General features: G+C 39.7%; 2 protein-coding genes across 3 annotated transcripts in view; one reads left to right on the top strand and one right to left on the bottom strand.

Moving 5' to 3' along the window:
* Positions 1-1956: 1956 nt before the first annotated feature.
* LOC106603672 (vacuolar protein sorting-associated protein 26B-like) lies at positions 1957-7047 on the bottom strand. The gene is made up of 6 exons (XM_014197633.3): positions 6596-7047; positions 5667-5823; positions 4806-4970; positions 3285-3460; positions 2871-3013; positions 1957-2434 (listed from the first exon to the last, which is right to left on the bottom strand). Exons 1-6 carry the CDS (start codon positions 6816-6818, stop codon positions 2294-2296), a joined length of 1005 nt encoding a protein of 334 aa, XP_014053108.1. The 5' UTR covers positions 6819-7047; the 3' UTR covers positions 1957-2293.
* A 582-nt stretch (positions 7048-7629) lies between these two features.
* The window catches only part of ncapd3 (non-SMC condensin II complex, subunit D3), a 34981-nt gene continuing 19878 nt past the window's right edge, over positions 7630-22732 (top strand). Inside the window, exons 1-14 of one of the 2 annotated variants that reach the window (XM_014197635.3) lie at positions 7630-7764; positions 12598-12764; positions 13424-13586; positions 13748-13914; positions 14110-14274; positions 14383-14444; positions 14547-14634; positions 14750-14883; positions 19964-20036; positions 20633-20758; positions 20842-21094; positions 21206-21244; positions 21334-21426; positions 21544-21617. In XM_014197635.3, coding sequence (XP_014053110.2) covers positions 7713-7764; positions 12598-12764; positions 13424-13586; positions 13748-13914; positions 14110-14274; positions 14383-14444; positions 14547-14634; positions 14750-14883; positions 19964-20036; positions 20633-20758; positions 20842-21094; positions 21206-21244; positions 21334-21426; positions 21544-21617 — 1656 coding nt within the window. In that variant the 5' untranslated portion in view covers positions 7630-7712. Of the gene's footprint in view, positions 7765-12597; positions 12765-13423; positions 13587-13747; positions 13915-14106; positions 14275-14382; positions 14445-14546; positions 14635-14749; positions 14884-19963; positions 20037-20632; positions 20759-20841; positions 21095-21205; positions 21245-21333; positions 21427-21543; positions 21618-22732 lie in introns of both variants that reach the window. The other variant, XM_014197634.3, reaches the window with a different exon arrangement.

Genomic DNA, 22732 nt, shown 5'->3' with positions numbered 1-22732 from the left:
TGGTGTAATATTTTCCCATCCCTCAGCTGTATATTAAAATAAGTGGCAGGGCAGACATTTTTTGTATTTATTTTTATTTGCAGACTGTAGTTTTAAAGGTTTGTATGATATCTTTATGTTGATATATTTGTTTGATTTATGTACCTTTCTTTTGAGTCATTTTGAATTAAATCCATCATTCTCTAATACGTTTAAGGACCTTTGTTTAGCATTAATAAAGCATAACATGGCTGCATGGGATTTATACTAATGCGACTCTATGCAGCCAATAACAATATCCGCGACAGGTATAATGCCAAGAACCGCTTGTGGATTTGACAGCTCTAACCCAGTTCCACCCCCAACGCCGTCGAAACAACAGCTATGTGGGAGTCGGCTAGTGCAATCTGAATGAATCAAGCCCAAAGTCTAGTTAAAGGCCAAAATACAGTGCCTTCGGAAAGTATTCAGACCCCTTCACTTTTCCAGATTTTGTTACGTTAAAGCCTTTTTCTAAAATTGATTAAGTCGTTTTTTCCCCCTCATCAATCTATACACAATACCGCATAATGACAAAGCAAAAACAGTTTTTTAGAAATGTTTGCAAATTTATTTGCTCTGACACAAATGTATTTACTTTTGACACATTCTTTGTTTCTTCATATTATTTCCAATCAAAATTACACTGAGCCCTACAGTGAAGGTACAATTTATGAGGACTTCAGTGCATTCACACCGGAAGTCATGTGCCTGGTGTAAAATGGTTGGAGATTACAGGAAAAACAAGCTGTGAGGTTGTTTCTAGAATTGAACTAGAGCCATTAAGCAATTAACCCTTAGGCAAAAAGTTATCCAATGCTGGCAATGTCTTCTAGGTACTTTTCAAACCAATTACTGACAGAAAACAGACTGATTTCACATAATTTGGATCTAGTGCAAATAAAAATGAATGGTTTAAATTGATCTTATTTCTGGTTCATAGGTTGGAAAGGTTACACCCAAATCTTTCACACGTATTAGCAGCAGTGGCAGTTGGTAAGTTAGTTTTGAGTGGGTGGAGATTTCAGTAGGACCAATGGAATGGTCTAAAATGAGAAAACACTGCCTACCCAGGGAACCGGCATGGTATACTGGTGGTTTCTCGGAACTGATGGCTTCTACGCTAAGATGGAGTACATTTTAGCTAAGCCTAACCCTTTTCCTAACCTTAACCTAATTATCCTAACCTGCAACGTTAATTCTTCTTACCTTCCATGTTAATTCTCCTAACCTGCTACATTAATTCTCCATCTAGCCACAACCGTGAAAGCCATTAGTTCCAAGAAACTATCAGTGTCACCACACTTGGCCCATGAAAAATGAACTTGGCCAATGTTAATGGACATAACATTTCTAACAGATAGATGAACCCAGAACATGTATAATGCCACTAAAAGATCAAATACATTAAAAAAAGATTATGTTAAAAAATAAAACATTGCTGTTTACATCTACTGATAATGACACAAAGCTTGGAATGGAATGTTTTTTTTGATGATGGAATGCAATGTTGATAGTTGATGTCTGACAATTGAAATTACATTTTCCCAAATGTTCCCTATTTGCATGACATTTCGCACGATAAAAAAACATTTAGCATATTCTCTGATTCTAAAGCCACGTTTATACCTGGCGCTAACATGTGTCCAGTGTCCACATACAGTAGACGGATGAGAGACACATTTTTGTGTCGACAAAACAGACCTTGATCAGATAGTGATTTGAAAATCTTGATCGGATGACGACCACATGTTAATGCAAGGTGTAAACAGGACTTAAGAGGTCTTGCATGTCCATTGAGTCCAACTGCCAAAGACAAGTATTCATTAAGAGATGCCTAAAGGCAGCTGTTTTCACCATTGTTTCGAGTTAAGAAATCACTATTTCAAAGAAAATAAAAAAGCATATTATGCTAATCAGTACGACAGAAAAACCTGACTAAAAGTTACAAATATACCATGAGAATGCCTTTTTCTTCAAACATGAAATTTGTCATCCCTTTTCAGCTGCAGTTGTTGTAGAAAGTGCCATCAGTGTTTGTGGTGAGATGGCGATGTTGAAATGGGCGAGGGTAGAAATATATACCTAAAATGGCTGATGTTCACATATTGAACATCAACAAACACACACACATTCATAGATGCAGTGAAAAAACACATGCATCCTTTCTCACATTCATAGATTCACAGACATGTACACAACATCGCACACACACTGTACACGCACACAGACACACACCTGTACAAAGCGATGGAGTGTAGGCTATTCTGGAGTTTTACTGTTCCTGTTCTTTAGCCTGGGCCTGAGCAAGGGCTTTCTCTGCACTGGACGAGCCCTCGAAGCGCTGTGAGGCGATGGCCGCTTGGTGGGACATGCTCTTTTTCACTATGTCCCCCTTTCTCCACAGCGTGATCTCCTAGAACAAGGCAATAAAACAGAATGAAACCGGGAGAGACTACCTGGACTTGTCCAATAAGAATGTCCATTTTTATTTCCCGTTGTGATAATGAACACATCCCAGTTGAACTACTGCACTCACCAACACACAGCCTACTTGTAGTGGTGTACACCTCATGTTACAATTTGCTATGGTGTGATACAGGTATGATAGGACCTCTATTTGATGTCCTTTCTTTACATCCCAATACAAATAAATGTTTTGTTACAGCTTACTGTTACACAGCAATCATACACAGAGTTGAAATGAACAATGTGCTGACCTTGACCCTTGACATGAACCACAAATTAGTCACCAATCGGATCAAATAGAACAACAGCAGCTACCAGCCTGCCATTCTATCTCTATTGTGTGTTTACTGTTTCTACTGTCTCTACTGTGTATCTGCATGTACCTGCTGTTTGAAGTAACGCCTCTCCTCCTCGTCTATGAGCACCAGGTTGAGGTAGTACCGCACAGAGTACTTCTTGTTGATGTCCCTCATTGTAGGAGTCATCTCATAGCCAGCCAGGAATAGTCGGATAGGGATGGACTCCCCTGAAAGACAAAAGCCATACTATTAAAGTGATAGTTCACTGTAAAATATGTCTTTTGTCAGACGTTTTCAATCCAAGTTCCATGCCCATCATTTGTGTAAATCCTGCGTGGAGAATGGTAAAAGGAGAATCCACAGGATGGGCTCATTGTAATGGCTGGAATAAAGTCAACAGAAAACTATCAAACATACAGTTCTATTCCAGCCATTAGAATGAGCCCTTCCTCTGATTTCTCCTTCCACCAGCCTCCACTGGTTGTTGGTGCCACTTACCTCTCACTGGTGCTCCGTCCATAATCTCATACTTGGCTATGGTGTCGTTCTCATGGTACACATTTGGGCCCGTGCCAGTCGTTTCTCGCTTGATGATGTCAATCTCCATGTGTCTGATCTTGAGCCGTACTAAGAGGAAGTAAATCTTTCCCACGATTACATCTTTTAGGTGGTATCTGCATTAAAGGGACAGTTCACAGTTAAAGTGACTGTTTAAATGGCATATTTAGGTTATGGTTTCCTTACCTTGAAAGCAGTCTATGGACAAGGAGAGACCGAAATCCACACTTTGGTTTTGATTAACTATCCACTTCCATCCAATGCTAATAAACAGTAATGACAGAAGTTGTCATAACAAGTACTTCGACAATGTTTCACTCGCCTCAAACTGATCAGTGTTTAATTAGCGACATAAGCTACCTCAAATGTCCTATTACATTCAGATGTTTTTTCATCAAAAATCATACGATACAGCACTATAGCACTATCAACAAGGCAGGTCCTACAGGCCCTAATTTTGTTGCACCTGGACTAGTATTCAGTCGTGTGGTCTTGGGACTCAGGAAAATTGAAATTGGCTCAGAACAGGGAAGCACGGCTGGCACTTGGATGTACACAGAGAGCTAACATAAATATATATATTTTTATAGATATTTTATTTAACCTTTATTTAACTAGGCAAGTCAGTTAAGAACAAATTCGTATTTACAATGACAGCCTACCCGGCCAAACCAGGACGACGCTGGGCCAATTGTGCGCAGCCCTATGGAACTCCCAATCACGGCCGGATGTGATACAGCCTGGATTCGAACCAGGGACTGTAGTGACTCTTCTTGCACTGAGATGCAGTGCCTTAGACCACTTGCGAGCCCCAAAAAATATTTATGTTGAATGCACCGAGCTGTCTGTTTGAACTACTTGTGCACAGCTCGAACACCCATGCATACCCCACAAGACATGCCACAAGAGGTCTCTTCACAGTCCCCAAGTCCAGAACAGACTATGGGAGGCGCACAGTACTACATAGAGCCATGACTACATGGAACTCTATTCCACATCAAGTAACTGATGCAAGCAGTAAAATTAGATATAAAAAACAGATAAAAATACACCTTATGGAACAGCCGGGACTGTGAAGCAACACAAACATAGGCACAGACACATGCATACACACACACGTTAACATACGCACTATACACACACGTACACTGGGATTTTGTATTGTAGATATGTGGTAGTGGTGGAGTAGGGGCCTGAGGGCACACAGTCTGTTGTGAAATCTGTGAATGTATTGTCATGTTTTTAAAATTGTATAACTGCCTTAATTTTGCTGGACCCCAGGAAGAGTAGCTGCTGCCTTGGTAGCAGCTAATGGGGATCCATAATAAATACAAATATAAACATGCTATTAGCATAGGAGTTTAGGGAAGTTAAACCAGGGAGACTTAAGTTTGACTTCACTAAAGCTTTGCTATCTCATCATTCAAAAACATGAATATTAACAGAGTAACAGAGTCATACTTGGACTTGTTGTACTCAAACTCGATGTGTAGACAGTCTTCGATTCCCACTTCCATCTTGATCGACGAGTTGAGTTCTGGGTATGTGCTGAGCGTGTGCACGACAATGTCCATTTCTTTACTGATGTCGTTCAGTCTCCGGCTTACCGTTGCCCTCAGAAAGTAGCTGAAATAGAAAAGAGAAGAGGCAGAAAATCAACATCTACTTAATGGGTATAAATGCATGATGCACAAAGAACAATTCAGAAAGTCTCCAATAGGAGTCACATTCTACCCATAAAGACCATAAATAGCTGGTGAGACACAGTTGAAATCAGGTGAAGTCTGTGCTTTGATATAACTGTATTTGCACTTCACGCTACAGACAAATGATACTCTCAAGTTAACATATTTGACATATGTACAGAAGTTAAGCTACTGTAGATATACACTGTACTGGAGACATCGGAAATGGCAATTCTCTAGACTGGGCTCCAGTCTATCTCTATTTTCAGATTCTATTATTTCTGTTTCTATTTCCTTGTTTTGCCAAGGCAACAATTCTGTTTTGTTGACTGCAAAACTCTTTAAATGGCACTCTAGAGGTCCATTCTTTTGGACAAAGGCATTTTTATCACAGAAAATCAGCTGTATAATGCTTAAAATTATTACATTTAACTAAATGGCCTAGAATCACATGCAATCCACTGACAATTCCCGGTTACCAAAGACAACAACTAGAATGCACTATTATTAGGCGAATGAAATAACAGTGAAATCGCATGTAGTGATGGAACTGAAATTGTGTGTGAGGGTAATTGATTTTGACCTATAATGGTGTACAAATGGTTCATGCATGGTTTGTTGCCAGATACTTGCTTACCGTAATTTGACATTCTGGCCTGTGTAGGACTCGTATGGTTTCTCCACGTGTGTGAACTCAAAGTCAAAGGTCTGGGACTGCGTTAGCTCTCCCGGTCTGGCCAAGTCTTTAACCAGAGACACAAACTCATGGTGGTTCCCCCTGTCGTAGTACAGCTCTGACAAGAGAGAAATAGTTGTTAGAGTCACCAGTTTTCAATGGTGAAAAAATCTAGAAGAGTTTACAGATTACTTTCTATCCCTTTAAAAGGCATTACATGTAGTGTAAATATATTCAAGGTAATGCTACAAATGATAACGGGTTACTGCATCTTACAAGTGTGTAATAACGTTTATTACAATGTAACTATAAAGGACATATGATTTAGGCCACATTTATGTTCAAGTGTAACTGACAGGTGAAGTTAGTATCATGATTCTCACACATCTCTGAACCTCTGACCAGGCAGATAACTAATCTACTGTAGGAGAGTTTCTGTGGCACAATAGTGCTTCTGTTTATCACTTATATCACAGCCAACCACAGGTCACTACATTTTAACCCGTGCCCAAGCAGCGTGCAGTGAATAGACTAATGTGCATGGCATGGCTTAATACGTTCACTCATCGATTAAAACGTTGTATGTCGATTGTAACATACTCAAAGCAAGCTAAAGACCAGCTGGTGATAACATATATTTCTCTCTCAACGGGCAACACACGTGGCACATACATGTATGTCATATGACTTGGGTCATCGAGCTACAGTTGCAACATTGATCAATCAATCGACACAGATAGTTCATTTAATCAGCTTGACAATTCATTAGGATGGCAACATCACGAATAGAGACTTCTTAATCGAAGTAAATTCATGTTTTGCGCCATGGATAATTTTGTAGCTTATTAAGTTATTTTGGCAGTGACAACCCTGATGTGTCACAGACTTACCAATCTGCCCAATAAACTCCATTTTGATGCCTTGATGCTCGAGTCTTTTCCCTGGATTCTTAAGTGTTACGTTGACTTTTCCAGATACTGTCTCGCCATCATATAACAGAAAATATTTGTCCTTTTTCCCATCCTCAGTCTTATGTTCAGCTTTCTTTCTTGTCTCAGCGTCTTTCAAAACTATATCGATTTCTGCACTTTGACCAAAACTAAAGAAACTCATCACTGGACCTTGTTTCAGAGCCTATACCTTTTTCAACAAGCCTTTGTAGATTTTGCATGTACAACGAAACTCTAACGTTACTGTATTCCAAATGCTTCCTACGAGTGATTTCCTCCGGAATTTAGATTGTGCTGTCCTATGATACGAAACTAAACGGAGCGATTGTTGAATGTTTCCAATTACAGCAGTATTGCAATGCCCACTGTAGCGTTTCCTCGTTAAATGCGCATGCGTGTAAATGCAGGCTCGGGATCAGTGTAATGTGCATTGAATGCAGATATTCTACAGATAGAAATGGCCAAATCAATTTGGATAGCTATATCAACTTCACACTGACACCATATCAGATCACAGAGAAATATTGCAATTTTGAAGTGTTCATTTAAATTCGTGTGATTTTCCTGACCCCCTTGCTCAATGAATGTACTTCTTATCCATTATAGCTAGAAGAAAGGAACCACCTATGTCAAGAAAAAGTATTATTTTCTAGATGTGGCAAAATGAAATAATATTTAAGCAATAAGGCCCTAGGGGCTGTGGTATATGGCCAATATACCACGGCTAAGGGCTGTTGTTAAGATCGACACAATGCGGAGTGCATGGATTTTGCCCGTAGCTGTGGTATATTGCCCGCCTTATTGCTATTATGAACTGGTTACCAACATAATTAGAGAAGAACAAAAATATTGTTTTGTTATACCCGTACCACGGCTGTCAGCCAATCAGCATTCAGGGCTCAAACCACCCAGTTTAAAAATATATATTTGTCAACCAAAGCTGTCAGCGTCAGATTCTGCGCAATTTCGACGCAACATTTCTAGCGTAAATATAACCGACGATGACGTAAATCAAGGGCGCGACTGTAGAGGAGTTGGCGGGTTTATTCAAAGAAAGATGGAGTTAATACATGCGCTAGATTTTCTGAAATTGAAAGACGTCTCCGGAGGTAAGTCCTAATTTGAAAGGATATGTGTATTGAAGTAGTACGGAAATAACAATTGGCCTGCTTATATTGATAATTTAACGAATTTGCCGTGCCAGGTTGCAAGAGAACCGATGCTATCTAGCTAGCGTGAACGCCTGACGTGACTTGTTGTTATACCTGTTTTGATTTGCTATTTTTTTTTGTTGGTAACAGCTAGCTACTGTTAGGTCCTAATATGTTAAGTGTCACTAACTTCAGTGACGTGAGTTTATCTAACACTTTACCAATACTATTATGGCAGGTTTTATCGACTAAGCTAGCTACATTTTATTGTTATAACACTACTGTGGTCGTGCAGTGTCACTTGCTAAATTCCAAGTTGCCAACTTCACTTGAACATTCCAGAACGTAGGAACAAATGGCAAATTTCGCTGTACATAACAAATAAATAGTCAGGGTTTAGCTAATATAATTCTCACATTTACCTACAACAATATTGACTTGACAAGGAATCATCATGATGTAGGCGTAAGAACCGATGTTTGGAATACAGTAACGTTACAGGCTGACTACACCGCTCGTGTGCGTTGCAAAATACATTTGGAAATCTATGTTATTCGATTATTGCGCGTCTGCGTTGCCAAGGGCTAAAATAGAAATCAGTTATATTTCTGACGCAGATCACGCTGCAAGTCCTGCCTCTCCCATCTCGTCATTGGTTTATAGAAGCAGGTACCCGTGCCATCTCATTGGTTATACCCACGTGGGTGGCTGAAAGACAAACGAGGTCAGGTAATGCACCCAATTTATGAAAGTTGCCAATCGCAATATAATGTCAGGAGAAGAAAAAGCCTGGAAGGAGGAGAGATGACTAGAAACAATTCGGTTGACCGTTTTATGTGTGGATTAATTGGCGGGGTAGAGGACCTTGTGCATTTCATGTAAAATAACAACTCAATGTTTATCACAGGACAAATTAGCTAGCAATAGCAAGTTAACTAAATAGGACAAATTAGCTAGCAAGTAGAGGTTGACCGATTAATCGGAATGGCTGATTAATTAGGGCCGATTTCAAGTTTTCATAACAATCGGTAATCAGCATTTGTAGACACCAATTATGGCCGATTACATGGCACTCCACGAGGAGACTGCGTGGCATGCTGACTACCTGTTACGTGAGTGCAGCAAGGAGCCAAGGTAAGTTGCTAGCTAGCATTAAACTTATTTTATTAAAAAAACAATCAATCTTCACATAATCACTAGTTAACTACACATGGTTGATATTACTAGTTTATCTAGCTTGTCCTGCGTTGCATATAATTGATGCGCTGCCTGTTAATTTATCATTGAATCACAGCCTACTTTGCCAAACAGGTAATGATTTAACAAGCACATTTGTGAAAAAAACACTGTCGTTGCACCAATGTGTACCTAACCATAAACATCAATGCCTTTCTTAAAATCAATACACAAGTATCTTTTTTTTTTTTTAAACCTGCATATTTAGGTAATATTGCCTGCTAACATGAATTTCTTTTAACTAGGGAAATTGTCACTTCTCTTGCGTTCTGTGCAAGCAGAGTCAGGGTATATGCAGCAGTTTGGGCTGCCTGGCTCGTTGCGAACTGTGTGAAGACCATTTCTTCCTAACAAAGACCGTAATTAATTTGCCAGAATTTTACATAATTATGACATAACATTGAAGGTTGTGCAATGTAACAGCGATATTTAGACTTAGGGATGCCAACAAACATTTTTTTTCGAAATTATAGTTTCTGGATTTGACCATATTAATGACCTAATGCTTGTATTTCTGTGTGTTATTATAATTAAGTCTATGATTTGATAGAGCAGTCTGACTGAGCGGTGGAAGGCAGCAGCAGGCTCGTAAGCATTCATTCAAACAGCACTTTCCTGCATTTGCTAGCAGCTCCTCGCTGTGCTTCAAGCATTGCGCTGTTTATGACTTCAAGCCTATCAACTCCTGAAGTTAGGCTGGCAATACTATAGTGCCCCACCTCTTTAAGGAATACCTGGGATAGGATAAAGTAATCCTTCTAACCCCCCCCCCCCCCCCTCTAAAAGATTTAGATGCACTATTGTAAAGTGGTTGTTCCACTGGATATCATAAGGTGAATGCACCAATTTGTAAGTCGCTCTGGATAAGAGCGTCTGCTAAATGCCGTAAATGTATAAGAACATCCAATAGTCAAAGGTATGTGAAATACAAATGGTATAGAGAGAAATAGTCCTATAATAACTAAAACCTAAAACTTCTTACCTGGGAATATTGAAGACTCATGTTGAAAGGAACCACCAGCTTTAATATGTTCTCATGTTCTGAGCAAGGAACTTAAATCTTAGCTTTTTTTACATGGCAAATATTGCACTTTTACTTTCTTCTACAACACTGTGTTTTTGCATTATTTAAACCAAATTGAACATGTTTCATTATTTATTTGAGACTAAATTGTTTTTATTGATGTATTATATTAACTTAAAATAAGTGTTAATTTAGTATTATTGTAATTGTCATTATTATAATATATATATCGATATCGGCCAATTAATCGGTAGCGTGTTTGTTTGGTCCTCCTATAATCGGTATCGGCGTCGAAAAATCATAATCGGTCGACCTCTACTAGCAAGTGCAAGCTAACTAGCAAAATTGCCATAAATGTTTAATGCTTTTTGACCTGTCCCCAAATTAATATAATTGGTTCAGAGTTTGTTTTGATATTTCAACCTGCGTGTCGTGATCGCGTTTGGTGGGACAAAATGTATTTATGCACGATTGCGCACGCCCACAGCTGGTTTGGGTTCCGTGTTAGGCTTACTCAAATTGAATTGGTCACATACACGTGATTAGCAGATGTTATGCTTGTACTTCTAGCGCCGACAGTGCAGTAATATCTAACAAATTACATATACCCAATACACACATCTACCGTAATTCCCGGACTATTGAGCGCACCTGAATATAAGCCGCACCCACTGAATTAAAAATATATATATTATTTTGAACGTAAATAAGCTGCACATGTCTATAAGCCGCAGGTGCCTACCGGTACATTGAAACAAATTAACTTTACACAGGCTTTAACGAAACACGGCTTGTAACAAAAATAAATAGGCTTTAACGAAACACGGCTTGTCATCGACTCATTAAGACCAAGCTCCCGTGCAGCAGCTCTATTTCCTTTTCCAACAGCCAGATCAATCGCCTTCAACTTGAAAGCTGCATCATATGCATTTCTCCGTGTCTTTGCCATGATGAAGGTGACAAAATGACTACCTTAATCAGAATGATGGGAAGTTTGAGAGTGCTTGAGTTAATCTAAACAGTAAACAAAAAGGTTGTTTGACCTTAACCCGTTCGGCAATTTCATTGGTCTAATGAAAGCTTCATGCCGCCAAAAAACTGAGCACGTCACAGAATGTGTATAAAAAAAATAATTGAAAGCGGGAAAAATCCATATATTAGCAACGTCATTGTTTAAGCCGCGAGGTTCAAAGCCTGGGAAAAAAGTTGCGGCTTATAGTCTGGAATTTACGGTACTTTTACATTTCTAAGGAAAATGTTGTTTTTACTCTATACATTTTCCATGACAACCAAAAGTACTTGTTACATTTTGAATGCTTAGCAGGAGAGAGAAATTGTGTAATTCACACACTTATCATGAGAACGTCCCTGGTCAACCCTACTTCCTCTGATCTGGCGGACTAACTAAACACATGCTTCGTTTGTAAGAGTGATGGAGTGTGCCCCTGGTAATATTTGTGTACATTTTTGTAGATTTTGCGTAATATAATGAATTTGAAATGATTTATACTTTTACTTTTTATATTTAAAACCAAATATTTTTTGACTTGCTCAAGTAGTATTTTACTGTCTGACTTTTACTTGTCATTTTCTATTAAGTTATCTTTACTTCTCAAGTATGACAATTTAGGTTCTTTTTCCACCACTGCACCCTATGATCTGTGAACCGTACATGATACAGACAACAAATACTCATTATACTGTGCTCTAACATATGGAGTATTGTCTTTATTCTGAAATACACAATTTATTCAACGTGAGTCATATTAATCGTTTTAATAGTTCTCAACTACCCTTTTTTATTTAGCGTATTTTTAGACTTATTGTTTGAAACAATATACTCTTCACACGCATACAATTTGCAGAGTGGGCTCTCTGGTACTTATAATGATATGACCCATATTATACATAGAAATTGACATTATAGGTCATTAACCAATCACAGCCCTCCTTTAGAATTGCACATTCAGCAAATCACCAGCAGGGGGAGTTCCCTTTGAATCCATTTACCATTCACTGTGGTGCTCGGAAAATTGATCAGAACTTCAGATTTAGCAGAGAGCATATATATTGTTCCAAAAAATACATCTTTGAAATAAACAATCAAAAAGGATAGTTTGAGATTCCTTTTTTTTTTAATGTTGAATAAATTAATCTGTATTTGAGAATCTAGAGTAGACATACTCCATATGTTAAAGTACACTAGAAGGGGTATAATGACCAAGATGTTATCGAAGGCATGTATAAGTCTAAAAATGGCATAAAATGGCCACTTTCTTCATGATTTTCTTAAGTGGTTTGTAATACACATTTTTAAAGCATGTCAAGCGTCCTGCCTCCCATTGAAGTTCCTATGTGAGAATTGCCAGAACAATCTGAGATGCCAAAAATATTTTCCACCCAGCTGGCGTAGAATTGACCTATGATAGCTAGCTGATTTATTATCATGTCAAGTCTCTTGCATTCATTGTTCAGAGTTTGGGGTCAAGTAAGGAGATAAAACTAATATTCATTGGTGTGTTTTTGTGCAGGTTGGGTTGACGCTGTGTGGGATTTTGAATTCACTGAAATTGAACCACTGGATGCTGCCATTGTCATAAAAAATGGATCCAAGGAATTCAAAACGTTGTACAGTCTCCTGCTACCCTATATGACTGACACTGAGGTGTCCACTTTAGGAACTGATGGCACATCCCAAGTAAGAACTGTTTTAGTAAAGAGTTTAGCTTGAAAATTGCATGGTCTTTTCTGTTTGGCTGTCCTTAACCTCAAGTACTTGTAGCATACCCTTTTTTAAAGCTGGAATTCTATTGTTGAAACTGCCAGGTCCGTTTAGGATATTACAACAACAAAGAAGTTACTGACGCATCATTGCACGTGCGACAGAACATCAGAATATGTACCACATTTACCGACGCACCTCACCTCGCTCAGTTTCATCCCCAAAAAAATAACAAAGGTGCTGAAGTGGACAGTAGAGCTGTTTCCTCTAGTGTGAATTCCATCTTGAAATGCATGGTTTTATTTCTATCAACTTCATACTGGTCATGAGGTCAGTTAACAAATCAGGAGTGTGTAATACCATGTCTGTTGTGTTTAGTATGAAAATAAGAGACCTGTGGCGGACGGTGGATGGGGTCTTCCTGGGGCATACATCTGCATTTTAATAAAAAATTGTGCAGTGGAGGCCATGATTTAGCACCGGCGTTGCGCCACTACTAAATTCAAATAGGGGAAACACTGAATAATTTACAGATAGGTTCCCAACTTTCAAGTCAAACCAATCTGTTACAGAGAAGCAATCCATAGAATGTACTCTGATTTATCATTCCCTTGATTCCGTGATTGTATTTTTAGAGTGTCTGGACAGTGTTCGGTGACAATGGGGTCTCTGTCAAGTCACTTGTGGCGGTGCTGTCGTACTTTATCTTGGGAGGGAAGTCCAAAACAGCCAGCGTTCAGCAAAGGATAAGCGCTCTACAGGCATCCTCCATCTACTTACTCCTACTGGGAATCCCAGGTATGTTCTGTACTGTACTAAGTAAAATTCTGAAACATGTTTGATTAGGACTTCTAATGTGGACGGGTGAAAATAATTTCCTGTGGGCTGGAGGTTACCCTGTGAATGTGTGTTTACTCTGGTCTGTCTCTTGGTCTTGCCTTTCTGTCTGTCTTCCACAGGTAGTGTGGTCAACAAAATGTTCCACCAAATCCTCTTCGACACTTGCTTGAACACCGTGAGCAACTGTTGGCCCCAGAGCTTGGTCAAGAAGCGCAAGAAAGACACCCTGAAGAGCTCTCAGGCTGACGGCAAACGGTCCAAACCACACAGGAAAGCCAATGACGAGGTTTGTCACAGATATACTGGAAATACTCCATTGCCTTTATGTCCAGGCATGTTCCTGTTTTCATACTTGGGGCTGTCTTACCTTACACAATATTGTATAATGACACTGATCAAATCTCAATGATCTTTTAATTTTGCCAAGGTTACTTACCTTGTTCATTCTAATAGTGTTTTTGTCTTGTCTCTCACTCAGCAGATGGAAGTAGATGAGGATGAGGAACAGGAGGAGGAGGTCCATTTGTCTCCACAGGACCTCCTGAAAATCAGAGAGGGAGTCGTCCTCCTGGTGAAAAGCCTCCTCCGGCTCCTTCTCAAATTTCCGTTGAGGGATGAGCCACAAAGTGCAGACAACTGTGTACAGGTACTGCTGGATAGTGCCAGTATCTATAGGCTAGGTGGTTTTGACCTCATCTATTAAAATGTTGAGCAGTTACACCATTAAAAGCTGGATCTTCTTTGTCAACTTTAGATGTTTGCCAAGTTGACTAACTTTGAGCCTGTTATTGGAGAATTGACCTTTGGTGCTGGACAGTAAGTACACAGACATGCATACACTTCATTATCCTTTGAACTTCAATATTTTCAACATAAATAAAACATTATTTGGTAAAAATTGTATTGATCTGTGCCCAGGGATATCGATGACATGAGGACAATGCCTGAGTTGGCCTATTACGGATTGTGGTTGCTCTGCTCCTCAAATCACGGGGATGAGAAAGTGGTATTGAGGAAAATACATACAACACATCTTCCTTGGTCAAAACATTGCTACAGACTTACTACCGTAATGAGTTTAAGCTCTGGTTCTTTGTTGTTGAATTGACTTGTCTCTCCAGTCTCTGCGCCGGGTTTTCCACAGAGTCCTGTATGTGATCCTCATGATGAGCAAAGGGGAAAGTGGCAAGCCCTCCCTCATGATGGCCACCCAAGCTGTCCTTGCTGCCCGGGATCAGGCCATTGGCTTTGTCAGGTAAGGAATGGCAGTTCACGACGTGAATCAATTAACATGCTTCCTCTCCTTCACTCCATGTCCATCTGCAATGATCAGGAAACATGAGGATATGTCCAAAAAACAATTTGTCACATGCTTCATAAACAGGTGTAGACTAGTGTTTTGATTTTGATACCAAGTTTAGTATCACAAAAGTCGATACTATCACAATACCAAAATGATACCGGGGGGCATAATAACCAAAGTCACAGAATGGCACTTGATCCAGACAGATCTTTTGAGTTCAATACCATTACATTTGACATTTTTGAATGTATGCGTTATAAAATCATACAATCAATTTGACTTTGGTATAATAAAAAAAAATATGTACTACATAACAACATAATGGTAATCATCAGGACAGGCTAGAGCTAGCAATGAGTAAGTGGAGCAGGCTGTGAGGAGGCTCAGTGTTCTCGCGCAATAATTATTGGGACATCGGCTGCACTGATACAGACTTTATCCTCTCTCAAGCAGTAGACAATGACGTAAGACACATTTGACAGAAGTACAGAAAGTTTAAAAAAAAAGTAGTACAGACCCATTTTCCCGTCTGGCCTTGCGAATGTTAACCTGTATAAAGACCTTATTCACATCGGTTAATAAGCCTGATAGCACCAGCTGTTCCGATCAATCTGTTTTATCATGCATGGTTCAGTGTATTTTTTTTTTTTTATTATTATTATTTTTTATAATAGAAAAATGTTGCCTTTCAAAGCATTTGATGGCTATAGATGTGAGTGCTACCAGGCAATAGTCATTTATATATACACGTGTGTGTGTGTGTGTATACACGTGTGTGTGTGTGTGTGTGTATACACGTGTGTGTGTGTGTGTGTGTATATATACACACGTGTGTGTGTGTATATATATATATATATGTATATATATATATATATATATATATATATATATATATATATATATTACACACAGTTGAAGTCAGAAGTTTAAATACACTTTGGTTGGAGCAATTAAAACTCATTTTTCAACCACTCCACAAATGTATTACTAACAAAGTATAGTTTTGGCAAGTCGGTTAGGACATCTACTTTGTGCATGACACAAGTAATTTTTCCAACAATTGTTTAGAGATTATTTCACTTGACTCACTGTATCACAATTCCAGTGGGTCAGAAGTTTACATACACTAAGTTGGTTGTATTTTAAACAGCTTGGAAAATTCCAGAAAATTATGTAATAGCTTTAGAAGCTTCTGATAGGCTAATTGACGTCATTTGATTCAATTGGAGGTGTACCTGTGGATGTATTTCAAGGCCTACCTTCAAACTCAGTGCCTCTTTGCTTGACATCATGGGAAAATCAAAAGAAATCAGCCAAGACCTCAGAAAAAAAATTGTAGACCTCCACAAGTCTGGTTCATTCTTGGGAGCAATTTCCAAACGCCTGAAGGTACCACGTTCATCTGTACAAACAATAGTATCCAAGTATAAACACCATGGGACCACGCAGCCATCATACCGCTCAGGAAGGAGATGGGTTCTGTCTCCTAGAGATGAATGTACTTTGGTGCGAAAAGTGCAAATCAATCCCAGAACAACAGCAAAGGACCTTGTGAAGATTCTGGAGGAAACGGGTACAAAAGTATCTATATCCACAGTAAAACGAGTCCTGTATTGACATATCCTGAAAGGCCGGTCAGCAAGGAAGAAGCCACTGCTTCAAAACCGCCATAAAATAGCCAGACTACGGTTTGCAACTGCACATGGGGACAAAGATCGTACTTTTTAGAGAAATGTCCTCTGGTCTGATGAAGAGAAAAAAAATAGAACTGTTTGGCCGTACTGACCATTGTTATGTTTGGAGGAAAAAGCGCTTGCAAGTCGACGAACACCATCCCAACCGTGGAGCACGGGGGTGGCAGCATCATGTTGTGGGTGTGCTTTGCTGCAGGAGGGACTGGTGCACTTCACAAAATAGATGGCATCATGATGGCATCATCAGTCAGGAAGTTTAAGCTTGGCTGCAAATGGGTCTTCCAAATGGACAATGACCCCAAGCATACTTCCAAAGTCATGGCAAAATGGCTTAAGGACAACGAAGTCAAGGTATTGGAGTAGGGGTCGACCGATTAATCGGAATGGCCGATTTCAAGTTTTAATTAATAATCTGTATTTTTTTTCCCCTTTTTATTTACATTTTTTTAGACCTTTATTTAACTAGGCAAGTCAGTTAAGAACACATTCTTATTTTCACTGATGGCCTAGGAACGGTGGGTTAATTACCTTGTCAGCTCGAGGATTCAATCTTGCAACCTTACGGTTAACTAGTCCAAGTCTCTAACCACCTGCTTTACATTGCACTCCACGAGGAGCCTGCCTGTTACACGAATGCAGTAAGAAGCCAAGGTAAGTTGCTAGCTAGCATTAAACTTATCTTATAAAAAAATCAATCAATCATAATCACTAGTTAACTACACATGGTTAATGATATTACTAGTTTATCTAGCCTGTCCTGCGTTGCATATAATCGGTGCGCATTCGCGAAAAAGGACTGTCATTGCTCCAATGTGTACCTAACCATAAACATCAATGTCTTTCTTAAAATCAATACACAAGTATATATTTTTAAACCTACATATGTAGCTAAATGAAATCCAGGTCAGCAGGCAATATTAACCAGGTGAAATTGTGTCACTTCTCTTGCGTTCATTGCACGCAGTCAGGGTATATGCAACAGTTTGGGCCGCCTGGCTCGTTGCGAACTAATTTGCCAGAATTTTACGTAATTATGACATAACATTGAAGGTTGTGCAATGCAACAGGAATATTTAGACTTAGGGATGCCACCCGTTAGATAAAATACGGAACGGTTCTGTATTTCACTGACAGAAAAAATGTTTTTTCCCCCGAGATGATAGTTTCCGGATTCGACCATATTAATGACCTAAGGCTCGTATTTCTGTGTTTATTATATTATAATTAAGTCTATGATTTGATAGTGCATACCACCGCTCAGACTGCTCTATCAGGCTCGTAAGCATTCATTCAAACAGCACTTTCATGCGTTTTTCCAGCAGCTCTAAGCAATGCTTCAAGCATTGCGCTGTTTATGACTTCAAGTCTATCAACTCCCAAGATTAGGCTGGTGTAACCGATGTGAAATGGCTAGCTAATTAGCGGGGTGCGTGCTAATAGCGTTTCAAACGTCACTCGCTCTGAGACTTGGAGTAGTTGTTCCCCTTGCTCTACATGGGTAACGCTGCTTTGAGGGTGGCTGTTGTCGGTGTTCCTGGTTCGAGCCCAGGTAGGAGCGAGGAGAGGGACGGAAGCTATACTGTTACACTGGCAATACTAAAGTGCCTGTAAGAACATCCAATAGTTAAAGGTATATGAAATACAAATCGTATAGAGAGAAATAGTCCTATAATAACTACAACCTAAAACTTCTTACCTGGGAATATTGAAGACTCATATTAAAAGGAACCACCAGCTTTCATATGTTCTGAGCAAGGCACTTAAACGTTAGCTTTTTTACATGGCACATATTGCACTTTTACTTTCTTCTCCAACACTTTGTTTTTGCATTGTTTAAACCAAATTGAACATGTTTCATTATTTGAGGCTTAATTGATTTTGATGTATTATATTAAGTTAAAATAAGTGTTAATTTTGTATTGTTGTAATTGTCATTATTACAAATAACAAATTTAAAAAATCGGCATCGGCTTTTTTGGGGCCCTCCAATAATCGGTATCGGTGTTGAAAAATCATAATCGGCTGACCTCTATATTGGAGTGACCATCGCAAAGCCCTGACCTCAATCCCTTAGAAAATTTGTGGGCAGAACTGAAAGTGTGTGCGAGCAAGGAGGCCTACAATCCTGACTCAGTTACACCAGATCTGTCAGGAGGAATGGGTCAAAATTCACCCAACTTGTTGTGGGAAGCTTGTCGAAGGCTACCCAAAACATTTGACCCAAGTTAAACAATTTAAAGGCAATGCTACCAAGTACTAATTGAGTGTATGTAAACTTCTGACCCACTGGGAATGTGATGAAAGAAATAAAAGCTGAAATGAATCATTCTCTCTTATTATTCTGACATTTCACATTCTTAAAGTAAAGTGGTGATCCTAACTGACCTAAGACGGGATTTTTACTAGGATTAAATGTCAGGAATTGTGAAACAGTTTAAATGTCTTTGGCTAAGGTGTATGTAAACTTCTGACTTCAAGTGTGTGTGTGTGTGTTTGTATATCATATTTTACATAAACATGTACTCCTGAGCTCTGTTGATGCGGTAAGGCAGGGGTTCTTAAACTTTTTCACTCGTGGCCCCCCTTCCAGCATAAAACCTATTTACTGTAAATCTTCATTTCATTACATTACATTTTTTATGCAAGTCAAGTAAGAACAAATTCTTATTTACACTGATGGCCTACTGGGGAACAGTGGGTTAACTGCCCTGTTCAGGGGCAGAATGACAGATTTTTACCTTGTCAGCTCAGAGATTCGATCCACCAACCTTTTGGTTACTGGCCCAACGCTCTGACCACTAGGCTTCCTGCTGCCCCATGAGGCGCAGAGAAAGTCTAGCAGTTTTAAAGCTCAAATTCTTGGAATTATATACATGTGTATTCATGTGATATTTCAGTCACTCAAACATTACAACAATCTATGGGCTAAAAAAACTTCAGCTGACATGGGCTAGTTGATCTAGATATGGCTCTCTAAGGTATGCAATGACTGACATGCCAAGGAAAACTTATGATGCACTCCCAATAGAATGCACAAGCTGCAACTTTTACAACTTTCAAGAATTAGTTGAAAGCCGGACTGAGTCTCTCCCCCCCCAAAAAAATTAATATGTATAGAATGTGTGTTTTTTTTGAGGGGGAACCCCTGCGGTAGGGGATAGTTTGTTTTACCCTTTACCTGTTTGTATGTAGAATCTTTAAAAAGCCCCCTCAAAAAAAGTATTTAAACTAACATGCACTCCTGTATGGACTCGTAAGAACCCTTTAATTTTTTTGTTTGCAGTTTGAAATGCATATCACTAGTTGCTGTAATGGATCTCGCCCTGTGTGTCTCATAGTCACGTTGTTGATGAACTGAAAGAGCCAGCACTGCCCTTTCTACGGATCCTCCTGCAGCACATATCCTTCCGGGTAAAACTACATTTACTTTAAAATGCTTTCCATACATTTTTTTTGTCAATTCGGAACTATTCCAAACTCTGTCTAAAAGAGAATTTACTCCTATAAAAGACGTTCCTCCCGAGTGGCACAGTGGTCTAAGGCACTGCATCGCAGTTTTGCGTCATCACTACAGCTTGGGTTTCGATCCCAGGCTGTGTCACAACCGGCCATGAACAGGAGTCCCATAGGGCGTCGCACAATTGGCCCAGCGTCATCCGGGTTGGGGAGGATTTGTCCGGGGGGGCTTAACTTGGCTCATCGCTCTCTAGCGACTCCTTGTGGCGGGCTGGGCGCCTGCAGGTTGACTTCGGTCGTCAGTTGAACAGTGTTTCCTCCGACACATTGGTGCAGCTGGCTTCCGGGTTAAGCGAGCAGGTGTTAAGTGCGGATTGGCGGTTCATGTTTCACAGGACGCATGACTCGATCTTCGCCTCTCCCGAGCCCATTGGGGAGTTGCAGCGATGAGATGAGATCGTAATCCCGAAAAGGGGGATAAATGTTACAACAGAAAATAAAGACATTGGATCACATTAGATAATAGCTTTGCCCTGGCATGAATTTTTCAGATGGTGGACAAGACAGACTACCGTACGCATGGAGCCCAGGCTGTGGCCAAGCTGCTGGCCAAAATGCCCTGTGGAGACTACGCGTCATTCATAAAGTGGCTGTTTGATTACTCCAGACAAGCAAAGGTAAGCGCTGTCACGTATGAATTAGTTGGGATTTGAGCTGTTGGCTTTGAACTGAATCTGAACTTTCTGCTGTCTTCCTCTAGGTGGTGTACCGGATGTTTGCACTGGACGTGTCCATGGCTCTGCTGGAACAGCCAGAGAGGGAAGCAAATGAAAATTTGGACGCAGAACTAGTCTCCTTCCTGTCCCACAGGTTCCTGGTCCACAACATGGTGTTTGGCCGTCGCTCAGACGCTTCACCCACAGTCCGAGGCCACGCCCTCACCTGCCTGGCCCAGTGCCTGGAGCTGCCCTCCATGAACGCCACACGCAGCATCAAAGAGCTCTTCCCCACCAGTGAATCTCTCTCACACACGCATACATTTACATATGCATGTATGTACACATGCACAAAGCACCAAATACTAGTTGCATACTAAACTAATTTGTCATTTCTATCAATTTTAGCATCTGCGCAGACTGTCTTGGAGGGTGACGGTTCTGATGGTAAGCTCTACAACAGCTTTAAATCCAGTAATATAGTTGGATATTTTTGTTTGTTTACTCAATGTGCCCTGCTCCTTTACTTTTTTTAGGCACTTTAAATTCACAGACAACCCAAAAAACGTTCAGGACTTTACCTTTCAAGACTATTGAGATCACAAACAATGACCATGCAAGTTTTGAGTGTAAGTCTCTTTTATTTTTTATTTTTTTACAGGCTTTTTAGGTGTTTATTTAAAACATTGTTTGGTGGGACATGATTTCAGTATTTGATGGTAATGTGATGCTCATGTTTTCTTTAGCAAAGGACACAATGGCTTTACTGAAGCGCCGTGTGAGTGACCCAAAGACCAACGTGAGGAAGTGTGCACTGCAGGTACGTACTTCTGTCTTTGTTTATTTAATGTGTGTACTGTACAGTGTGTCAGTAGATGACATGACTTAAAGAGTTGTAGGTTTCTTTTGCATGGTTGTATGCCATTAACCATCTTGAGTCAATTAGAATAATACAAAAATCAGCCAGTTTGGCCTGCCCACTTTTATGACCCTTTTATGGAAAGGTGAGAGACTCACGAACACACTCTAGGACGCTCACAAGACTCGTCTGAAGGTACCCTGGTACCAGTTAAAAAAAAAAAAAAAAAAAAAAATGAAAGTAAGTATACAGTACTGTGCAGAAGTTTTAGGCAGGTGTGAAAAAAATGCTGTAAAGTAAGAATGAATATATTTGTCAATTAACAAAATGCAAAGTGAGTGAGCGGAAGAAAAATTAACATCAAATCAATATTTGGTGTGACCACCCTTTGCCTTCAAAACAGCATCAATTCTTATAGGTTCTCTTGCACACCATTTTTGAAGGAACTCGGCATGTAGGTTGGCCCAAACATCTTGGAGAACTAACTACAGTTCTTCTGTGGATTTAGGCAGCCTCAGGTGCTTCTCTCTCTTCATGTAAACCCAGACAGACTCGATGATGTTGAGATCAGGGCTCTGTGGGGGCCATACCATCACTTCCAGGACTCCTTGTTCTTCTTTACGCTGAAGATAGTTCTTAACCTCTCTTGGGCAGGTGGGACGCTAGCGCTCAAACATACGACTATTTTACACCATTTTAAAGGTACACTTCTCCATAATGTAACCCCATTGTCTGATTTCAAAAAGGCTTTACGGCGAAAGCATAACGTTAGATTATGTTAGGACAGGTACAACACAAGAAAAACCACACAGCCATTTTCCAAGCAGGAGAGGGGTCACAAATACCAGAAATTCAACTAAAATTAAGCACTAACCTTTGATCTTCATCAGATGACACTCCAAGGACTCAATGTTATACATGTATTGTCTGTTTTGTTCGATAAAGTTCATATTTATATCCAAAAACAGCATTTTACATTGGCGCGTGATGTTCAGAAAATATTTAGCCTCCAATACTCCCGGTGAATCAGCACAACAATTTACAAGAATACTCATCATAAACGTTGATAAAATATG

Source organism: Salmo salar, chromosome 04, assembly GCF_965601325.2.
Source record: "Salmo salar chromosome 04, fSalSal1, whole genome shotgun sequence".
Taxonomy (NCBI): domain Eukaryota; kingdom Metazoa; phylum Chordata; class Actinopteri; order Salmoniformes; family Salmonidae; genus Salmo; species Salmo salar.
Note: the sequence above shows the minus strand (reverse complement) of the source record. Positions and strands in the feature narration are given on the sequence as shown.